Genomic DNA, 18,706 nt, shown 5'->3' with positions numbered 1-18,706 from the left:
GCCAAGTACCGATTAACTGAGTCACTTCAAAAAAGGATAAAAAGCATAATAATATGAGATTAGTGACTGAATTTGTTGGAGAACGTCGCTGTCAGAAGGTTAGAAATGAAGATGACGCGCGAGACCGGACATAGCTAGCTTAGCTACAACACCTATCAGCGAACTACAAAAACTCTGCCTGAAATTGTTTGGAGTGTGAAATATTTTAGCAAAATTCAGTTAAATTCGTGATAAAAGTGTCATTATTATTACTTTCCTCTTTGGTTTGAATTGTGGAATTTCCCCAGGCATTGAGGGCCTCTAGCTGCCTTCTTTATTTCTTTCTTATTATTTTTACCCAAATAAACTCAATAAAGTCAATTATTCGTACTCAAAATCCCAGAGAAATACAGAAAACACCAACGTTTCCTATAATATCTTTCTTGTTTTGGATACTTTGCTGTGAGGTAATGAATGCTGGAGTAAAGTGAAAACTACTGAAAAGTTCTGAATTTCCAGAATCAAAACATTCATGTGATTTATTAGTAATCAAGTAAAAGGTGATCATTAAAACATTGATGAAGCATCCCCTGGATTATTTGCTGTCTACACCTCAGCACAATGGCATACATCTATCATGTTTACTAGTATTTGTGGCTTTTGTTAAATTAATTTAAAATTTCACATATTTTTATTTACCACTGGGTTTCTGCTGCTGAGTTAGCCTGCAGGAATGTAATGACACATGCACATCCCTCAGATAAAGGGGGGCTCGCTTCCATTTCCTGTTCTTTTCAAAGTCAGGGAATGATGGAAACATGGCAGGATTAGGAGAAAATGAAGGGCAAACAATAAGATCACTTGTTGGTAGCTGTGTGGAGAGTGTGCTAATCCCCGACACAGCCAGCCCATTTAGTCCTTCACCATCCCTATTTATTTCTATACTTCTAATTAACCTTTTTATATGGATTTAAGTGCCACACTTCGGGTTTGAAGAGGCTGGAGTTGATGTGTGGTCTGGTGATATCCTCCCTGGGTTGAAGGTGGAAATTAGAGGAAGGGTGTGTGTTGTTTGGATTACATTTAAAGTGAGAAGAAGGCATGGCGTGGGAGGTCATTTGTTATTTCTCTGTGGGAACAGAGATCAATGCCATGCTACAGACACAAAACAGCAAGTGGTTGGGCTTCAGCTCAGCGCCGACTGTTGCTCAAAGCTCTTTAAATGTTGGCTGTGAATTCAAGTGGGTGTCTGTCAGCAGCACAGTGCTGGGACAGGTGCCTGTGACAGCACAATTGTTTATAATCCCATCATCGTTTGGAGTTCTCTTAGTTGCAGGAGTGAAATAATTAACCATCAGTTTAGACGATAGTAGACATCCATGATTTTTAACTTCCCTTCCTGAATTGTAGCTTCCTAACTTGTTTTATATATTTATTCTGTGTGATTTGGGAAGTGAAACAGGCCCTTGATCTGGGGTAAACAGAGTATGATGTCTGTATCTGCTCTTGTCTTATATTTGGATGGTAATCCTGCTCTTTGGTCCTGCTCGAAGACTCTTTACATTACCCCGGTTCTCCTTTTGTTCATTTATTTCCACTCCCGTGCACCACCGTTTCCTTGAAGCCAGGGGCCGTATTTGCTGAGAGAAAAGCAAAGACCCTCTTTGTGTTTAGGAAACAAAGCAGTGATACATTTTTGCTGTGCGTATACAGCTGCCTGGTTGTAGACAATAGCAGAGCTGCCACTCACAGTGTGCTAAGAAATGGAGAAGGTCTAAATTATGTGAATCCAAAACTCCTTGAAATGTTTTTCTTGGCTGCTTGTACAAGTTTGTTTCTGACTTCAAGAAGAAGCATTGTTATGATTGAGCAAAGAAGGTGTGTCTACAGTGTCATTTCAGTCTTTGATCTTTCCTAACTCAATGTGATGAATATTTTATGTCCTAAAGCTTCTGTCGTTGAATGAATCTGTACAAGTTTGATAACGGAGAGGGAATGATGGTGGGTACAGTAATTGTACAGTACACGTTGGTTGTTTTGCTGCACCGTGTTAGTCATGTTTTGACCGTGGTCATGCTGTCTGAGTCATGTCTGATCTCTCTTTTTTTTTTTTTTTTTTACATGAACACGTTTTCCGTCTAGTGTCTTTCGTTTTCATGGAAGCTCAGTGTTGAGGCATGCTGACCCCTTTGGAAGGAAAAGTCCCATAACTGCTTCTGATCTGATTCGCTGAGTGAACGCTAGTGCTGTGACCTATTTTTGTGATAGCCCTGTTTGTATTGTGGAAGCAGTTGCGTTGTAACTTCCTGCTGCCATAGTTTGTTACATGTGTTTGCAATACATGACAAACAGATCATTTAGGTTGCCGTACATAGGGCCGTGGAGGACTAGTTAATTTAGCATCCATATTTCAGTCAGGAAAAGGCTAGTTCTGAAACAGCTATGCTGAAGATGTTTCTAGGACTGCCCTTTTGTTTTTTTTCTGCCAATTCTTTCATCTGCAACCTTTGTGCTTGGATTGGAAATATAATCTTAACTTTTTAACCATAGAACAGTTAACAGAAAGCATTGGAGGGTGTGTGGTAAATGTGTGAAGGACCATTTACAGAACTAGAATGTCCAGTTGTTGGGAAAAAAGGTGATAGCAAGCCTCTGAGAAAATAATGAAATGGAAGCAGATGTAGGTTTGCTATAAGAGTGTTTCAGACTGTGGTATGTTGGAGAATGTGGCCTTGACATGCCTCCAGATTATAAATGGTTGCGTTAGCTACAATGCCATGAGCAGTACTGGTAGCACCGCTGGTGCGAGGCTGTTGATATTTAAGTTGGGGCTTGAGTTGCAGACACGCCAACCACCTGTCATTGTGCTGGTGGGACACACTGGCAGTGAAGGAGAGGGTGGATGACCTATCAAGTGGGTAGGGTCAGCGTGGGTTGTCATGGCTACTCCATCTGTAACTGTGTGTGATGGAATTCCTGGGGAAATTCCCCCTCCTGGACCCCCACTTCTTGTGTAGCTTCTCCATAGTTTGCTGTTGGGCCCCATCGCTGTGTGCAATCTGCTGGTGAAATAACCCCCTAACTAATGGAGTCTAAACGCCACCTCAACTTAAATTGTTCTGTTTTTTTCCTGCTCACTTGTAACATTTCGTGGTTGATTAATCGCCCATTGTGAGAAATATGCACGTGCGGCAAAGGTGAGGAAAACCGCTTTGGGTCTTCAGGCTTAAAATCAAGAGTAAAGTTGATGGTGTTCCGTCAAAAAATGTCATTTTGGTCTTGGCCCTTTTTGTTTAAGGCACCTCCTATCCTATCATGTTCAATCAACCCAGAGAGAGCTGATTTTGCTAAACAAACTGTTACCCGGGCTTCCCACTGGATACGTAATTGTTGGGTAACGCCTGCAAAGTACGATATGCAGCTAATAGCCACCATTATAGTCAATAAGTGTGTTTCCACCGGGCATGAAGCTGCACGTATTGGACACATCCCAGAAGTGTTACACGAAATTTACGCTTCGGTTGTAGTTTCACGTGCTGCGCTTCCAGAACGCGTCAAGCTCAGCAGTTCAGATTGGCCCAGACTAGGAGTCAAAGCATCCAGCAACTTTCAAAATAAAAGAAATAATAAAAACATTATTACCTGTGGAACTTCCATGCCATTGGTAAAAAGAACTGAAAATAAACTAAAGACCTGTTTGGAGACATGCTGCCTTATTTCTTGCTTATCGTGTGAACTGGTGAAGTTACACATGATCTTGCAATTAAAGTATCCACCGCCTGAAACGCTGACAGCGTAGCTGAAGTTAACTCACTCACTGCCAGCCATTTCCTTATCACTAACGGCCTTCGCTGCCAGCGGTTCTCACCGTTTTTACTGTTTTTTTAAGAGTCACATAATGTTGCGCGCTAGCATGATGTCGACGCCAAAACAACCAAAACAAAGAGGAGCCTCACCTCTTACATCAGGAAGAAGCCGCGTGTTTCGAGCGTTATCCGTTCTTTCATAATCCGTTGTCGAATTGTGATTGGCAGACGCTTTTCCGGTTCGCTCCTCACTTTTTTACAGGAACGGCCCAAAACGATCTCCAAACACATGGATGTGTTGCTTCCTGATCGTGTGATCTGTGACGTATGTGGATGATGATCGGCTTCAGGGCTGAGATGTTTGTTCTCTCAGCGCGGGGGCTCGTTCTGATGCTCAAACAGTAAAAAAAATGTAAATGACGACTTTAGTCGTCATTGGCAGTGAACGGTTGGATCTAAAATGACGACTTTAGTCGTCAATGGCAGTGAATGAGTTATGGGTAAACCACGTCTATTACGTAACGCATCCAGTGGAATGCCAACTCAGGTTTAGCTTTGTGCATGTTCACGTAGAAAGGTGTTTTCATCACATGGCCGTAGGGCTGCTCAATTAATCGAATTTTAATCACGATTACGATCAGAGTTTTGAACGATTATAAAAAACAAAACAAGCCGATTATTTGCTCCTCCCGCTTGTGCTGCCCTGAGTTGCAAATGAAGCGCTCCTCCCACAGTGTTGCCAACTTAGTGACTTTGACGCTATTTCTAGCAGCTTTTCAGACCCCCTTCTTGACTTTTTAACTTAAAAGTACCTAGCGAACACCACAGAAACATCTCTGGTAACCCTTAGCTACTTTCTGGATAACTGTCGTCGACATTTCCTGCAGGTTAGCTAAACACTCCGCCTGCGCTCCGGACCGTTCTTCAGGACATTAGGAAAGGGAATGATGCAGTGATGTGTCAGTCGCTAAAGACAGCTCTCGGAGCCGGCTCCTTGTTGGATTAACCAGAGTGAGTGACACACCGCACCTGCGGACTCCTGAGCAGCTAAAAACGGCTAAATGTGCGCGTGCTAAACACACGTGCAGCTTGCCCCGATTGCTGTGAGACCGGGTTGGGGGGTGGGGGGTGCAGCTTTTGTTGGGACAATTATTACATTAACTGATGGACTTGTAAATAAATAGTTTATAAATAAGGTAGAAATAAGTTCCTCATGCTGATAATAACTAATCTCTCTGAGGACACGGTGCTAGTGCACTCTCCTACAGCACCTTGACACGACTCAATAAATGTTATGCAACATTTTGTGAACATACATTTATTTGCATTTATTTGTTATAAATGCCACTGTATAATTCTTGCTGTCAGTATTAGCAAGATATTGGTATTTGGGTCTGTACTGATTACACTTAAATGTGTTAAACCAAGGTCTGTAGCCCTTGGGTCATAGACTATGAGCTGTAAGTATATTGGTCTTTTTATACTGGGAATCAGGAATCCTTTTAGTGATCATCTTGTTTCTTATTTTTGTCCTGATTGTGCCCTGAGCAATTTTATGACTGAATAAAAACAAATAAAATCAACATAAATTGAAAAATCGTCCTAAATAATTGTGATCTCAATTTCAGTCACCATAATCGTGATTATTATTTTTGCCATAATCGAGCAGCCCTACATGGCCGCGTAATCCATGTATGGGTATGGGGTGGGTGGCTTTCTGTTAAGGGCCATTCAGTCCCTTTACCAAAGGAGCGTGAGTTTGGTCCGCATAGCCGGTAATAAGTTGGACCTGTTCCCGGTGAGGGTTGGACTCCGCCAGGGCTGCCCTTTGTCACCGGTTCTGACCTGTATGGACAGAATTTCTAGGCGCAGCCGTGGTGTGGAGTGTGTCGAGTTTGGTGGCAGGAGAATCTCGTCTCTGCTTTTTCTGGATGATGTGGTCCTCCTAGCTTCATCCAGCTCTGACCTTCAGCTCTCGCTTGGTAGGTTCGCGGCCGAGTGTGAAGCGGCTGGGATGAGGATCAGCACCTCCAATTCTGAGACCATAGTTCTCGACCAGGAAAGGGTGGCTTGCCAACTCCGGGGCGGGAGAGAGGTCCTACCTCAAGTGGAGGAGTTTAAGTATCTCGGGGTCTGGTTCACGAGTGAGGGTAGGAGGGATCGGGAAATCGACAGGCAGATTGGTTCAGCGTCTGCAGTGATACGGATGCTGAGCCGATCTGTCATGGTGAAGAGGGAGCTGAGCCAGAAAGCCACGCTCTTGATTTACCGGTCGATCTACGTCCCAATCCTCACCTATGGTCATGAGCTTTGGGTAATGACCGAAAGAACGAGATCGCGGATACAAGCGGCCGAAATGAGTTTCCTCCGTAGGGTGGCTGGGCTCAGCCTTAGAGATAGGGTAAGGAGCTCGGACATTCGGGAGGGACTCGGAGTAGAACCTCTGTTCCTCCGGATCGAAAGGAGTCACCTGAGGTGGTTTGGGCATCTGGTCAGGATGCCTCCTGAACGCCTCCCTGGGGAGGTGTTTCGGGCATGTCCTGCCAGCAGGAGGCCCCCGGGTCGACCCAGAACATGTTGGAGAGGTTACATCTCCAATCTTGTCCGGGAACGCCTTGGGGTCCTGCCGGAGGAGCTGGTGGTGGTGGCCGGCGAGAGGACGGTCTGGAGCGCCCTAGTTGGGATGCTGCCCCCGCGACCCAGACCCGTATAAGCGGAGGAAGACAATGACGACGGCCGTGTAATCTTAGATTCTCTCACACTATTTGGGCTGCCTTGGATGGATCCTCGTTTTTTTCTTCCTTATTTCCACTTTAGATATGAAACAGTATTGCATGTGTGGTGTTTTTATTAGGGATGCACCGATGGATCGGCATTTGATCGTAATCGGCCGATAGCGCCCCTATCGGTTTTGATCGGAATTTTCAAAATAGATCAGAGCAAACCGATCAGGTAGGGTTGTCGCGGTAACCAGTGTAGCGCTAAACCCCGGTAAAAAAAAAAAGAAAAGAAAAAAAGTTGACAATAATAACCGTCTTGTTTTTAAAAAAACTATATTATCTTGGTGGGTTTACCGTGGCTGCGGTGTAGGCGCGGTGACCCTTACCAGCCACCGTATCATCGGCTGAAGTTGCCGGCGGCACATGCACGCTTTGTTTACAACAAAACTTTCTTGAAGCTAAAGCTGAAATAATGGTCAAAGGAGGAGACGGCAGCGCTCAGGAGGACATTTATTATCCCTCAAAGAAGACAAAGTCGGAAGTACAGGCATCTTTTAGATATTTGAAGAATGCCGAGGGAGTTTATGGAAGACGGACGGCTATCCTGTTTGCAGCACGAGCAGAAAAAGTGTCTGAAAGGCAGCAACGCTTCAAATCTCATGACACATCTGCGTGACCATCACCCACAACTCTACAGTCAACGCAAGGCAAGCTAACGTTAGCGTTTTAGCTAAAATGCGTGATCCGAGGATTTGGGTTGAGGGAGAAGGCAACGAGTCGCTTTATAAAGCAGCCGCAGCGCCGCTACCTGCATATAAACCGTGTCACGGACACCCCCATGTTGAAATGACGCTATGCATTACGGGGCTCCCAGGGGCAGATAAGAGTTGGTCTCTCTCCGAGAATAATTATGAATTTAACAACGATTACTGCCTGATGACATTTTCCCACATCTGCAAAGCTCACTGGAAGGACACAAACCGAGGACAATATTTTCCTGATATACGGATTACTCAAGTAAGGGTAAAAAAGTATCTGATTAGAAGGCTACTTGAGTACTGAGTATCATCTGATCTAATATTTTTAAAATGATGACATCAAACAGACATAAAATAAGAAGTTATGGGCAAATATTGGTATTTTAAAGACTGAAGGGGAAAATGTAAACAAATAAACAACTTAATTACAAAATAACACATTTTAGGCAAAATTTAGACACAAACTGAGGACAATATTTTCCTGATATACAGGGTTTATTTAATTGTGTGAAAATGTAGCATGTTTAAAAAAAAACGCGATACTACCGAAAACCGTGGTAATTTTGGTCACAATAACCGTGAGGTTAAATTTTCACACCGTGACAACCCTAACCCCCCAAATTCCACTACCTCCGCTCCGCTGCGCTCCGCTCCGACACGAACGCCGGAGCAAAATCGGTCCCGTTGTAGTCAATCAGAGCAATTCCATTACTGCGGCCGTGCTCCGGCAGTGCGGCGCCGTGCGCCGCCCTCTGTTCCGGCGTCCGGCAAAAATAGAATCGATCCTATTTTCGCCGGACGCCGGAGCACCTCCGCAGTAAATGGACAGAAATCACAACGGCCCAACAGGAAAAGGAGCGAGCACAATTTCCGTTTTTCACAATAAATCGATAAACAAAAGGCGTTTTTTGTTTCATATGCACAGGTTTAACAACTTTTAACAACTATCAATGGCGGCTGAAGTTTAAATGCACAAAAATAAGCCATAAATACAGTTTCTACTATCAAAGTAGTCACACTTTGTTGATCCAAACACTGCTGATCTGTCAACACAAATGATGGGCAGATTAAACAGCTCATGCCGATGTTTCTCCCACACAACGGGTGTTTGGATCTAACTTCCGCGTTTACTGCTCGGACTGTATCGCAAGATCTCGAAAATCCCGCGCATGCTTGTTTGCCCCCCTCAGGTCTCCGCACCGGAGCGGAGCCGTTGTAGAGCGGGTACCAGTAAAAATTGAGTTCGGAAGCGAGTGGCTGCGGAAGGCGGGGGCGGACCGGAGCGGAGGTAGTGGAATTTGGGGGTCATACAGACCATTTTAGATTAGGTTACATTTCCTTTATTCCCAGATTATGTAGTTTGTAGCACTCATTATAATGTTGTAGAAAATTTCTGGCCAATGAACGTGACCGGTATCGGTGATCAGCATTCTATGATATCGGTATCGGTGATCGGCAGCAAAAAACCTGATCGGTGCATCCCTAGTTTTTATGAGGGTTAGGGTTAAACTTCAAGGCAACACAACTGCTACTGTCAAAGCAGAACGAAGAGATGGCCAAAGATGAAAGAATGCCACATAAATAACTTTAAATTAGTAAATGAAAGTTGCCTAAATCAGACAGCACAAACTAGATGTGAGTAAAGAAACAGCTTGATTATGCTTCTGTGTTGTCAAGCTTTTTCATCGTGTCTAAATAAGCTCATGGAAGTAGGAGGAATTTAGTGTCGAGGCCAGAGCAGGGAGACGGTTGAGTCCTTTAATTCACATTAGCTCACCGATATATGATCCAAAAGTGGTATTTATTTGAGTTGTTACACATTGGTTTTTATAGTTTGCCCAATTGCAGTTTATATAAACTTCTGTAAGGGTTATGTTGGCTCTGAGGGCTGCTTTAAAAACTTAATCTGCAGTTTTGCAGTGAAAAAGCAACAAATCTGCTTAAACTTCTGCTGAAACCTGAAAAGTATATAATTAGACAAGTCTGACTGCTTGGATAAACCTCTTTGCAAAGGGGACAGGGAGGCACAATATTACATTTTGGATGAAAACCATGTGCTTGTGAGTTTTAATGCTATGTTGTTAAAGGTACTCATTAGTGACATGGGCTGCAGACTGGGTGCAGCGGTGTGTCGGTATGCAGAAAAGTTAAGTTCACACCAGAAATTCTCTGACTTGGACTATAAGGGTGTGGCTGTGAAGACAAATGTTAGTTATTTGATCCAAAGCTTATTTAGCAACAAGTGAAATAAGGAACATTTTCTTTACCTAAAACATGTTTGTGCATGGGTATAGAAACAAGAATCACCAGCATGCAGTTGCATGACCTTATCTGCACAGGAAAAAGCGTTTAGGCTATAGGAAGTGGATCTTTTTGCTGTCATCATCTGTTTTCAAAAGCATTCTTCTATCTGTAGATGTTTTCTTCTCTGAGGCTCTTCAGTGTTTTTGTGACTTTAATAATGTGTCCCAAATAAAGACACATTTAGAATAGGAGTCATTCAGCCTGAAATTCATCAGTCCAGATGTCCCAGTGGCTCCAGCACCGCTAGACCAACCTTGAGGTGGGATTCACTCTAGCATTTTATTTTTAGTTTTAAAGTTGTGTGTTTTAGTCGTGAGGGGAGGTATAAGGTAAATATTCTGTCTAAATCCAGCACAGTTATAGTCCACACGGTCTGAACTTCCACCAGAACTGTGTGAGTGTGTGTGTGAGAGTGTGTGTGTGTGTGTGTGTGTGTGAGAGAGAGAGAGAGAGAGAGAGAGAGAGAGAGAGAGAGAGAGAGAGAGAGAGAGAGAGAGAGAGAGAGAGAGAGAGAGAGAGAGAGAGAGAGAGAGAGAGAGAGAGAGAGAGAGAGAGAGAGAGAGAGAGAGAGAGAGAGAGAGAGAGAGAGAGAGAGAGAGAGAGAGAGAGAGAGAGAGAGAGAGAGAGAGAGAGAGAGAGAGAGAGAGAGAGAGAGAGAGAGAGAGAGAGAGAGAGAGAGAGAGAGAGAGAGAGAGAAATAAAAATGAACTTGTCATCTGTTGAATAATTGCTTTATACAAGTTATTGATCACTACTGTTTGTCAATCACACTTATCATGAGGATATAATCAAGGATAATCATGGTAGAGCCGAACATAATGTGATCATGAGGATGTAATCAAGGTAATCCTGGTGGAGGTGTGCAGCTTTGCACGCACATCAGGGAATGTATAAGGAGCAGAGCAGAGCTCAGAGCTGTTAGAGCTGCTTGTTGGATTCTACCTGACGAGGTTCATGGATTACATGTGTTCAGTTCTTCACCTATCATGGATTACGTTTTCTAACTGGGGTGTTCAGCTCTCCACCCATAAGCAACGGTAAGAGAAATGTTTCGTTCATGATTGATAACTTGTATGAATGCCGGTTGAATAAAGCCTTGTTGTTCATCTGATATTCAAGTTGTGTTTCATTGTTTCTGGCGTCGACTTGACAACGATCCTGATTAAATAAATATAAAGTGTAAAAAGAGACTTTGAGTCTTTTAAGGTAATTAAAATAAAATAAAACATTTTATTTTAGAACAGAGAGAGAGAGAGAGAGAGAGAGAGAGAGAGAGAGAGAGAGAGAGAGAGAGAGAGAGAGAGAGAGAGAGAGAGAGAGAGAGAGAGAGAGAGAGAGAGAGAGAGAGAGAGAGAGAGAGAGAGAGAGAGAGAGAGAGAGAGAGAGAGAGAGAGAGAGAGAGAGAGAGAGAGAGAGAGAGAGAGAGAGAGAGAGAGAGAGAGAGAGAGAGAGAGAGAGAGAGAGAGAGAGAGAGAGAGAGAGAGAGAGAGAGAGAGAGAGAGAGAGAGAGAGCTTAGGTAATTATAGCACTTTGTGTTATGTATTTATCCAGACAGATGCATGACTTCCTGACCCAAAAAAATGATTCAGATGTTTGCTATAACAATTTGCCATTGTTCACTTTCTATTCTGGACAAATTGTTTCTGTTTTAGAGAAGTGAAAGCAGAAGGTTAGAAATTAAACAAAGAAATGTTTTTTTTCCTTTTCCTTTCTTCTTACATTTTTGTGCTGCTCTCTCATTTTAACCTCTCCAACTGTGTTATTGGATTTGTGGCCTAAATCAATTTGTTACTTAAATGGTTGTTTACTTCTTTAAAGTCTGCCGCTATTCAAACCAAACATTCACTTAAACGCTAAAAGTCTTCAACAAATGGAATGAAAAGTCTTCAAGTGAATATAGAGGACTGATGTTTGTTTTTCTCTCCTCCATCTTTGTTTGTATCCAGCTGGCTTGCTGCTGCGGCTCAGCGGCCTGCTCGTGTTGCTGTAACTGCTGCCCGAAGATCAAACAGTCCACAGGAACCAGAGTCATGTATTCTATATTTTTCTTGCTTGTCACCATCATCTGTGCTGTCATGATGTCCCCCACCGTGGAGCAGGCGATGAAAGACAATGTAAGTGTAATATACTTTCCATTCACAACTCCTACCCTTCTGGTCGACTCATTTGCCCCCCTAAACAAGAAAAGGTGAATGCAAGTTTTATTGAAGCTGGTTTGCAGAAATCCCTGTTGAGCTGTTCTGTTATCATCTACAGCAGATGGGTGACTTTTTATGATATGAGAATCCTGTAGAAAGCCATATCCAGGCTAGGGCTGCAGCGATGAACAGGTTTGACTTTTAACTGCTGTGTGAAATAAAGACAATAGTGCACGACCCGCAGGACTGGAACGGATGCATACGGATCATGGCAGAAGTAGAACCAGAGGTGACAACCACCAGGACTGCTGTTTCCAGATCGGAACTGTGGGAATATTTATATTCCCAAAGCTGCAAACGGAGACATTCAAAGATTACAGCAATTACTTGCATTTTACAGATTCATTGTTCTGAGCAGTATCTCTGAAGAGCAGTAATAAATATCTCCTGGAGTTCAAAACCTTTATGGAATATGTTTGTGGGATTTTTATGTTAACAATCAATTCAAGGAAAATAATCACAGTAACCTTGAAACACTGATTGTTGCTCAGACTATAATCGTACCACCATAATGTCTATTCATCACCATTAATCCAGGCACAAGATGGCCTTTGATTGCTCTACACATAACTCATTGAGCCACACACACACACAGTGGCGGATTTAGCAATTTGGGGTTCCAAGGCGAACACAGACATGTGGCCCCCTTACACTAAATTTTCGACAATCTTATCTTTAACTGGATTTGCGAAACTACCCTCTTCTGACATGAGTTATTTTCACTTTTTTATTAGTCCTCCTCTTTTTTCCTGTCTTTCTCTCCCTTTGAGTGCCTTCAATATTTGCTCTGCTTTCTTCTTCAAAAGCAGTGCTCCTGTGCTTTTGCCTTTCTTTTTTTTCTGTTTTCCATTTTGGTCTATGTTTTTCTCCCTTTAAACATTTTACATCGTCTTTCCTTTTCTGCTTCATTTTGATGTTTACATAGAAAAACAACGTCACTTTTAGAAGTAAAAATAGCTTTTTTAAAGGGACTTTACGGAGTTTTGAATTTTTATGCTCTCAATTGCCCCCTCAGGCCAAAAGCGTAACGGCAGCTTCAATAGTAGGCTCGTGCACGGGGCGCGCATGCTGTACGAGCACACTCCTTAACGAAAATAACAGCTGAAACAGTCCCTTGTGTGTGTGTATGTGTGGCCGGGAGGACAGAGGGCAGGAGAACGCGCAGCTAATTAATTAAATAATTTGGTCCTGTACCTTTCTCTTCAGCACAGCCGACAAAGGTTTATGATGGGTCAGTCCTCCTGCATGCTCAGATCATTCCCTTCCCTTGCTTGAAAAATTGTTCCAAAATGAAAGTTGAACCCACATCTTTTTTATCTGTGATTTCAATGCCGTTCGGTGAGTCTCAAATAAAGATTTGGGCATCTTACTGTAAAAAAAATATATACCATAGACGTAAATAACTATGTTCACATCCAGAATCGAACCTGGGTCTTCTGCACGAAAGTCCGATGTCTTATTAGACGAGCTAAGGTGCCAGTGGTGTCCTTTGCATCTGTAACATTTATACCCTTGATGACAGCTGAAACAACATTCAAAGAACGGTTCGGAGGGCTATGCCTGAGCGTGAACGCGCATGAAGCAGCCTGCTCGACCCGAGCATCTCTCTTTTTCTGTGATTTTACAGTAAAAATGCCAGGGCTCACTCTACAGGACCAGGGCATTGCTGGAGAATGTATTGAGAAGAAATTTATTATTTCTATACATGTTTTGGCTGTCAAACTTCCATAATGCCCCTTTAAAGCAAGCTGCTTCTTTCTCTTATTGGAGCCACTAGGATAACTCCATTTCATGCTTAAATGTTTGGACTACTGCTCCGAGTTTGTTATGAACGCTCCCGCCTCTCTTCTTCTTTTTCTACTTTCTCTTCTTCTTATTTGTGGTCTTATGGTACTTGGCAAAGAACAATTTGGTGCATTACTGTCGCCAACTGGATTGGAGTGGAATGACTACCAATCACTTCCTGTTTGTGCATTGGCGTCTTAAAGGAATAGTTCATTGTGGCATTAACAGAGGGGTGCCAGCGGTCAGGGCTAGGGGGACCCCAACATAAGGGGGCCCCAGGCGGCCGCCGATCAGCGCCTAATGGTAAAACCGCCACTGCACACACACACACACACACACACACACACACACACACACACACACACACACACACACACATACACACACTTTTATATTACTCACACACAGTCATTTAAGACACTGAGCGTAGTGGGAAGTCTCAGCTTAGAGAGCAGGCATTGTGTGTTTGAGAGTGCTGTTTTTTTCTCTCTCAAAAAGATTTACAACAGGCTGAAACAGCCGGACCCCTTTTCTCTTTAATCACAACTCCATGGACATGCTAATATGCTCCCTAAACATGAGACAAAAGCCCCCAAATGAGCCTTTTGCTTTATGTTGTGATCTGTCTAGTGATGACGACTCAGTCAGACCAACCAGAACTACTCTGCTGTACCGAGCCAAGCTAAACTTTATAATCAACAAAAAAAATGTAGTTTTAATCATTTTTTGACTTTGAGTCACATCCCTGCAACAGATATGCAGGTTTCAATTAATTGGTTATCACATTCAACAGACGTTTCTCTGCTGGCTCTCAGACACCGCTGCAGAGTTCTCTGTTGAAGGCCACAGCAAGGTTCTTATTTACATTACTCAGTCTAGTTCTGCCTCTTTTCCTGTAATTCTGTTCAATGTTTGCTCAAAGTAGCTTTTGGAGCCTAATTTTTAAAAGGAAATCCTGGTCTTTCTCTGCTGTCTATTCTGCTTCTCATCCCTCTTCACTTTTCTCTGACTTGGTGGAAAAAAAGCCGTTTAATTCATTCATCTGGGGTCTTTGTTTGTATACACTGACAGTTGGTTGTAAGGCCCCACTAACAGGCTGCTGAGAAGGAAAGATGAATGAGGGCGCCATGGAGAAAGCGGACATTTGTTGTCGCTGCCTGTTCTCTCTTTTTGGTCCTTTACAGGCGTGACACAAATAAAAGACCCTTTTGGGCCCTTTCACAGAGGCCACGCACTATACAAACATGAGCAGAGGTGGGTTTCCTTTTGCTGCCACAATGACCTAATCAGAGTATTTTTGGTCTATGTTTTTGCAATTCAGATCCCCTTCTACAGCGAGCTGTGTGAGAAAATGAATGCAGGTGAAAACTGCAAAACTCTGGTTGGATACTCTGCTGTCTACAAGATGTGCTTCGGAATGGCCTGCTTCTTTCTTTTTCTCTCCATCTTCACCTTAAGGATCAACAACAGCACCGGCTGCAGGGCAGCCATACACAACGGGTAGAGAATAAATATTGTTTAGTCACTATTTGACTTTAAAGCGACTTCCTTGACATTTGTAAGCTAACACGACAGATGGTTTCTGAATACTGACTATGGATGAAAGAAAATATCGATACATAGAAATATTGCAATATTTTGGGTTATGACACTGAATCAGTATTTACAAGCATTGTATTGATTATTTATTTCTGGAATGAATTAGATTTTTCTGTGTCTCTTTTCTTAAACGTTAGTTTCTGGCTGCTGAAGTTTTTTCTTCTGGCTGGTTGCTGCACTGGAGCTTTTTTTCTTCCACAAGAGGAAACGTTCTTGGAAGGTTAAAAACAGGAATTTGATCCTGATTTCTACATTCAGCCTCAGACGCATGTCTACGTTTAAAGGCTGGTCTTGTAATTTCAACATTTGCATCCCATTTGTTTATTTAATGCCACAGTCTGGCGCATCATTGGAGCCATCGGTGGATTCATTTTCCTGATTATCCAGCTCATGCTGTTGGTGGAGTTTGCACACAGATGGAACACAAACTGGTGAGTTTGGATTGTTTCAGGTCCCAAATGAGATCAGCGCTGTGTTTTTGTCTGACGATGAGAATGTCAAAGGGTGGAAAGCTTTCTGTGGGGTTGTTTGGCTCAGAGAATCCTTGGAAAATAGGCAAGGAAGTCAGGCAGCTTTGTAGTAGGGTTTTTTTTTTTTTTTTTTTTTTTTTGCTCTGGATGCATGGGATTCAAGAGTTTCCTTTTTAGCGTTGACTACTAGATTGTTTCCAGGATGTTAACCTATCGCGTCATACCCCTGTCAAAACCCGTGCACGCGCATTGGGTCCACAGCGCGCGTGTGAACGGGACTCGCGAGCGAAAATATACATGGCAGCGCGCGTGTGAACGGGACTCGCGAGCGGAAATATACATGGCGAGAGGTCATTTGTGCACTGAGAGGGAGCAAACTGTGTCTGTGAGCGCACAAGGATGTGCACAAGTGACAAACCTGCGTGCGCGCGTGGTCAACGAGCACACAGCAGAGGAAAACGTGCGCGCGCGGCAGCCTCTGTGCGCGCTCGGCAGCCTCTCTGCGCGCTCGGTTTCTGACTCCTGCTCGCTCGGCTGTAAGGGTTTTGGCACTCTGGAGGCGTGGCCTGTGGCAGATCTTCTCTGTCCTCTGATTGGTTAGTGTACCCCGCACTTTACCCTCTACCTATCTATATAAAAAAGTCTGCTAGTCAAGTAGTCGCTGGCATAGCTCAGTTGGAAGAGCGGGTGACTCTCGCCCCGGAGGATCCAGGTTCGAGGCCGGGCAAGGAAAATGCAGTAGATGTCATGTTAATTTTTCTTAATTTCAGGTATTTTACAGTTGTGACCGTTCAACTGTCATTAAACGTCCGAATGTTTGCTGGGCAGTGTTTTAAAAAGTGCACATAAGCTAGATGGTTTTAACCATATAAAATTACATTTTTTGTGATACTGGAAAAATACATACTGAAATAAAACTACTGATTGAAAACTTTATGACTGTGGTTGTACAATATATGACTCACTAATACACTGCAAACTCCCTTAGAGTGGGGCTTCCAGAGAGAGAGAGAGACAGAGAGAGAGAGAGAGAGAGACAGAGAGAGAAAAGTTCTTGCCTCATTAATGAATTGTTTATTTTTTTCAGTATTTAATTGACAAATTATCCTTTCAAATAATTAATTGATGAGTTACATAATTGTCCATTTAGAATTGTTGAATGGACTGAGTCAAGTTTGGTGCACTTTATATATTTCAAAACATGTTTTTTTTTTATTTTAATGATGCATATAAATAATTTAAATGTTAATTTAATGAAATATTTCTATTTTTTCATTACCTCACCCTTGTTTTGACAAAAACGGGACCTTGCTGGATAATATCATGGAGAAACTATTTGTTCACAGTACATGGCTCAGTGAGGATCTGTGTAAAGGAGGAGATACTCAGAAATCTGTCTGCAGATTGTTACAACCCAGACTGGAAGTGGTGGGCTGTAATAAGAAAGGAGACCAAACAGAGGAGTGGGGGTTCAACAACTGATTTATTTAACAAAAGTAAGGATTTACTAAAGCAAGTTAGTGAACAGAAAATGGCCAGTGAGGACTCTCCACCACACAGGAGAGACCCAGTGAAAGCAGAAAAACAGTAGGCTTTGTAGGCAGCACCACACCCTGAGCCCAGGTGCCTCCAAGGCTGCTTAACCAGCTGCCTACAACAGAAGAAAAACACAATTAAACACAAATGAAAACCCAATGAGATGGTGGGGGCATCACAACACGTTCAGGACTACCCAAACACCAGTAAATCTTGACTGCACTGATCTGAGGTGTCAATGGCCATATTCCCCTCTCTTCCAGAGTCATATATTTTCCTCAAGTTCAACTGCACTCTGAAGAGGCTCATTTGGATTGTGCCACATAGGCCAGTGACCTTTGTCTCAGCACTGCATGCTGGAACTATCAGCGACCAACCTGGGAATCTGGTGTGTTGAAAATGCTACAACTAGAGATGGTCATCTTGGTAGACAGGGGTTTCTGCATTGATGACATTGTGCCCTGCAAAGTGTACAGGCCAGCTTTTCTTTCTGGCAAACCTCAAATGTCTGCATGTAAAGTTATAGAAACAGAAGCCATAACATCTCTGAGTGCATGTGGAGCGCTCCATTCATCTGGTCCAAGAACACAAGCATTTTGATTGTTATTCCCCTCCTTGCATTTGTAAACAATCAGCTATATGCTGTGGTTTTTCTCCTTACCAACTTTTAAAATAGCCCACTAGTGAAGGCCTGGGCAAAGAAGCCTGATGTCTGAGAACCTCAACATATGTACGGCAACCATACTGTATATTTACACACTTTCATAAAGAAACTGCATATCAAGCTTTCATTCAGATGACCTTCAACAGTGCTGCACCCTGCTGAGGGACATCCGAGTAAAACCTTGAGATGGCCATTTTCTGTTCACTAACTTGCTTTAGTAAATCCTTACTTTTGTTAAATAAATCAGTTGTTGAACCCCCACTGCTCTGTTTGGTCTCCTTTCTTATTACAGCCCACCACTTCCAGTCTGGGTTGTAACAATCTGCAGACAGATTTCTGAGTATCTCCTCCTTTACACAGATCCTCACTGAGCCATGTACTGTGAACAAATAGTTTCTCCATGATATTATCCAGCAAGGTCCCGTTTTTGTCAAAACAAGGGTGAGGTAATGAAAAAATAGAAATATTTCATTAAATTAACATTTAAATTATTTATATGCATCATTAAAATAAAAAAAAACATGTTTTGAAATATATAAAGTGCACCAAACTTGACTCAGTCCATTCAACAATTCTAAATGGACAATTATGTAACTCATCAATTAATTATTTGAAAGGATAATTTGTCAATTAAATACTGAAAAAAATAAACAATTCATTAATGAGGCAAGAACTTTTCTCTCTCTGTCTCTCTCTCTGTCTCTCTCTCTCTGTCTCTCTCTCTCTCTGGAAGCCCCACTCTAAGGGAGTTTGCAGTGTATTAGTGAGTCATATATTGTACAACCACAGTCATAAAGTTTTCAATCAGTAGTTTTATTTCAGTATGTATTTTTCCAGTATCACAAAAAATGTAATTTTATATGGTTAAAACCATCTAGCTTATGTG

General features: G+C 42.6%; 1 protein-coding gene across 1 annotated transcript in view; it reads left to right on the top strand.

The window, feature by feature from the left end:
* The window catches only part of serinc5 (serine incorporator 5), a 28,292-nt gene that overhangs the window by 353 nt on the left and 9,233 nt on the right, over positions 1–18,706 (top strand). The window contains exons 2-5 of the mRNA XM_054731459.2: positions 11,515–11,682; positions 14,873–15,051; positions 15,288–15,370; positions 15,488–15,581. Of these exons, the coding sequence (XP_054587434.2) occupies positions 11,515–11,682; positions 14,873–15,051; positions 15,288–15,370; positions 15,488–15,581 (524 nt within the window). The remainder of the gene's footprint in view (positions 1–11,514; positions 11,683–14,872; positions 15,052–15,287; positions 15,371–15,487; positions 15,582–18,706) is intronic.

Source organism: Nothobranchius furzeri, chromosome 17 (genome assembly GCF_043380555.1).
Source record: "Nothobranchius furzeri strain GRZ-AD chromosome 17, NfurGRZ-RIMD1, whole genome shotgun sequence".
Lineage (NCBI taxonomy): Eukaryota > Metazoa > Chordata > Actinopteri > Cyprinodontiformes > Nothobranchiidae > Nothobranchius > Nothobranchius furzeri.
This window is presented reverse-complemented; position numbering and strand designations above follow the sequence as displayed.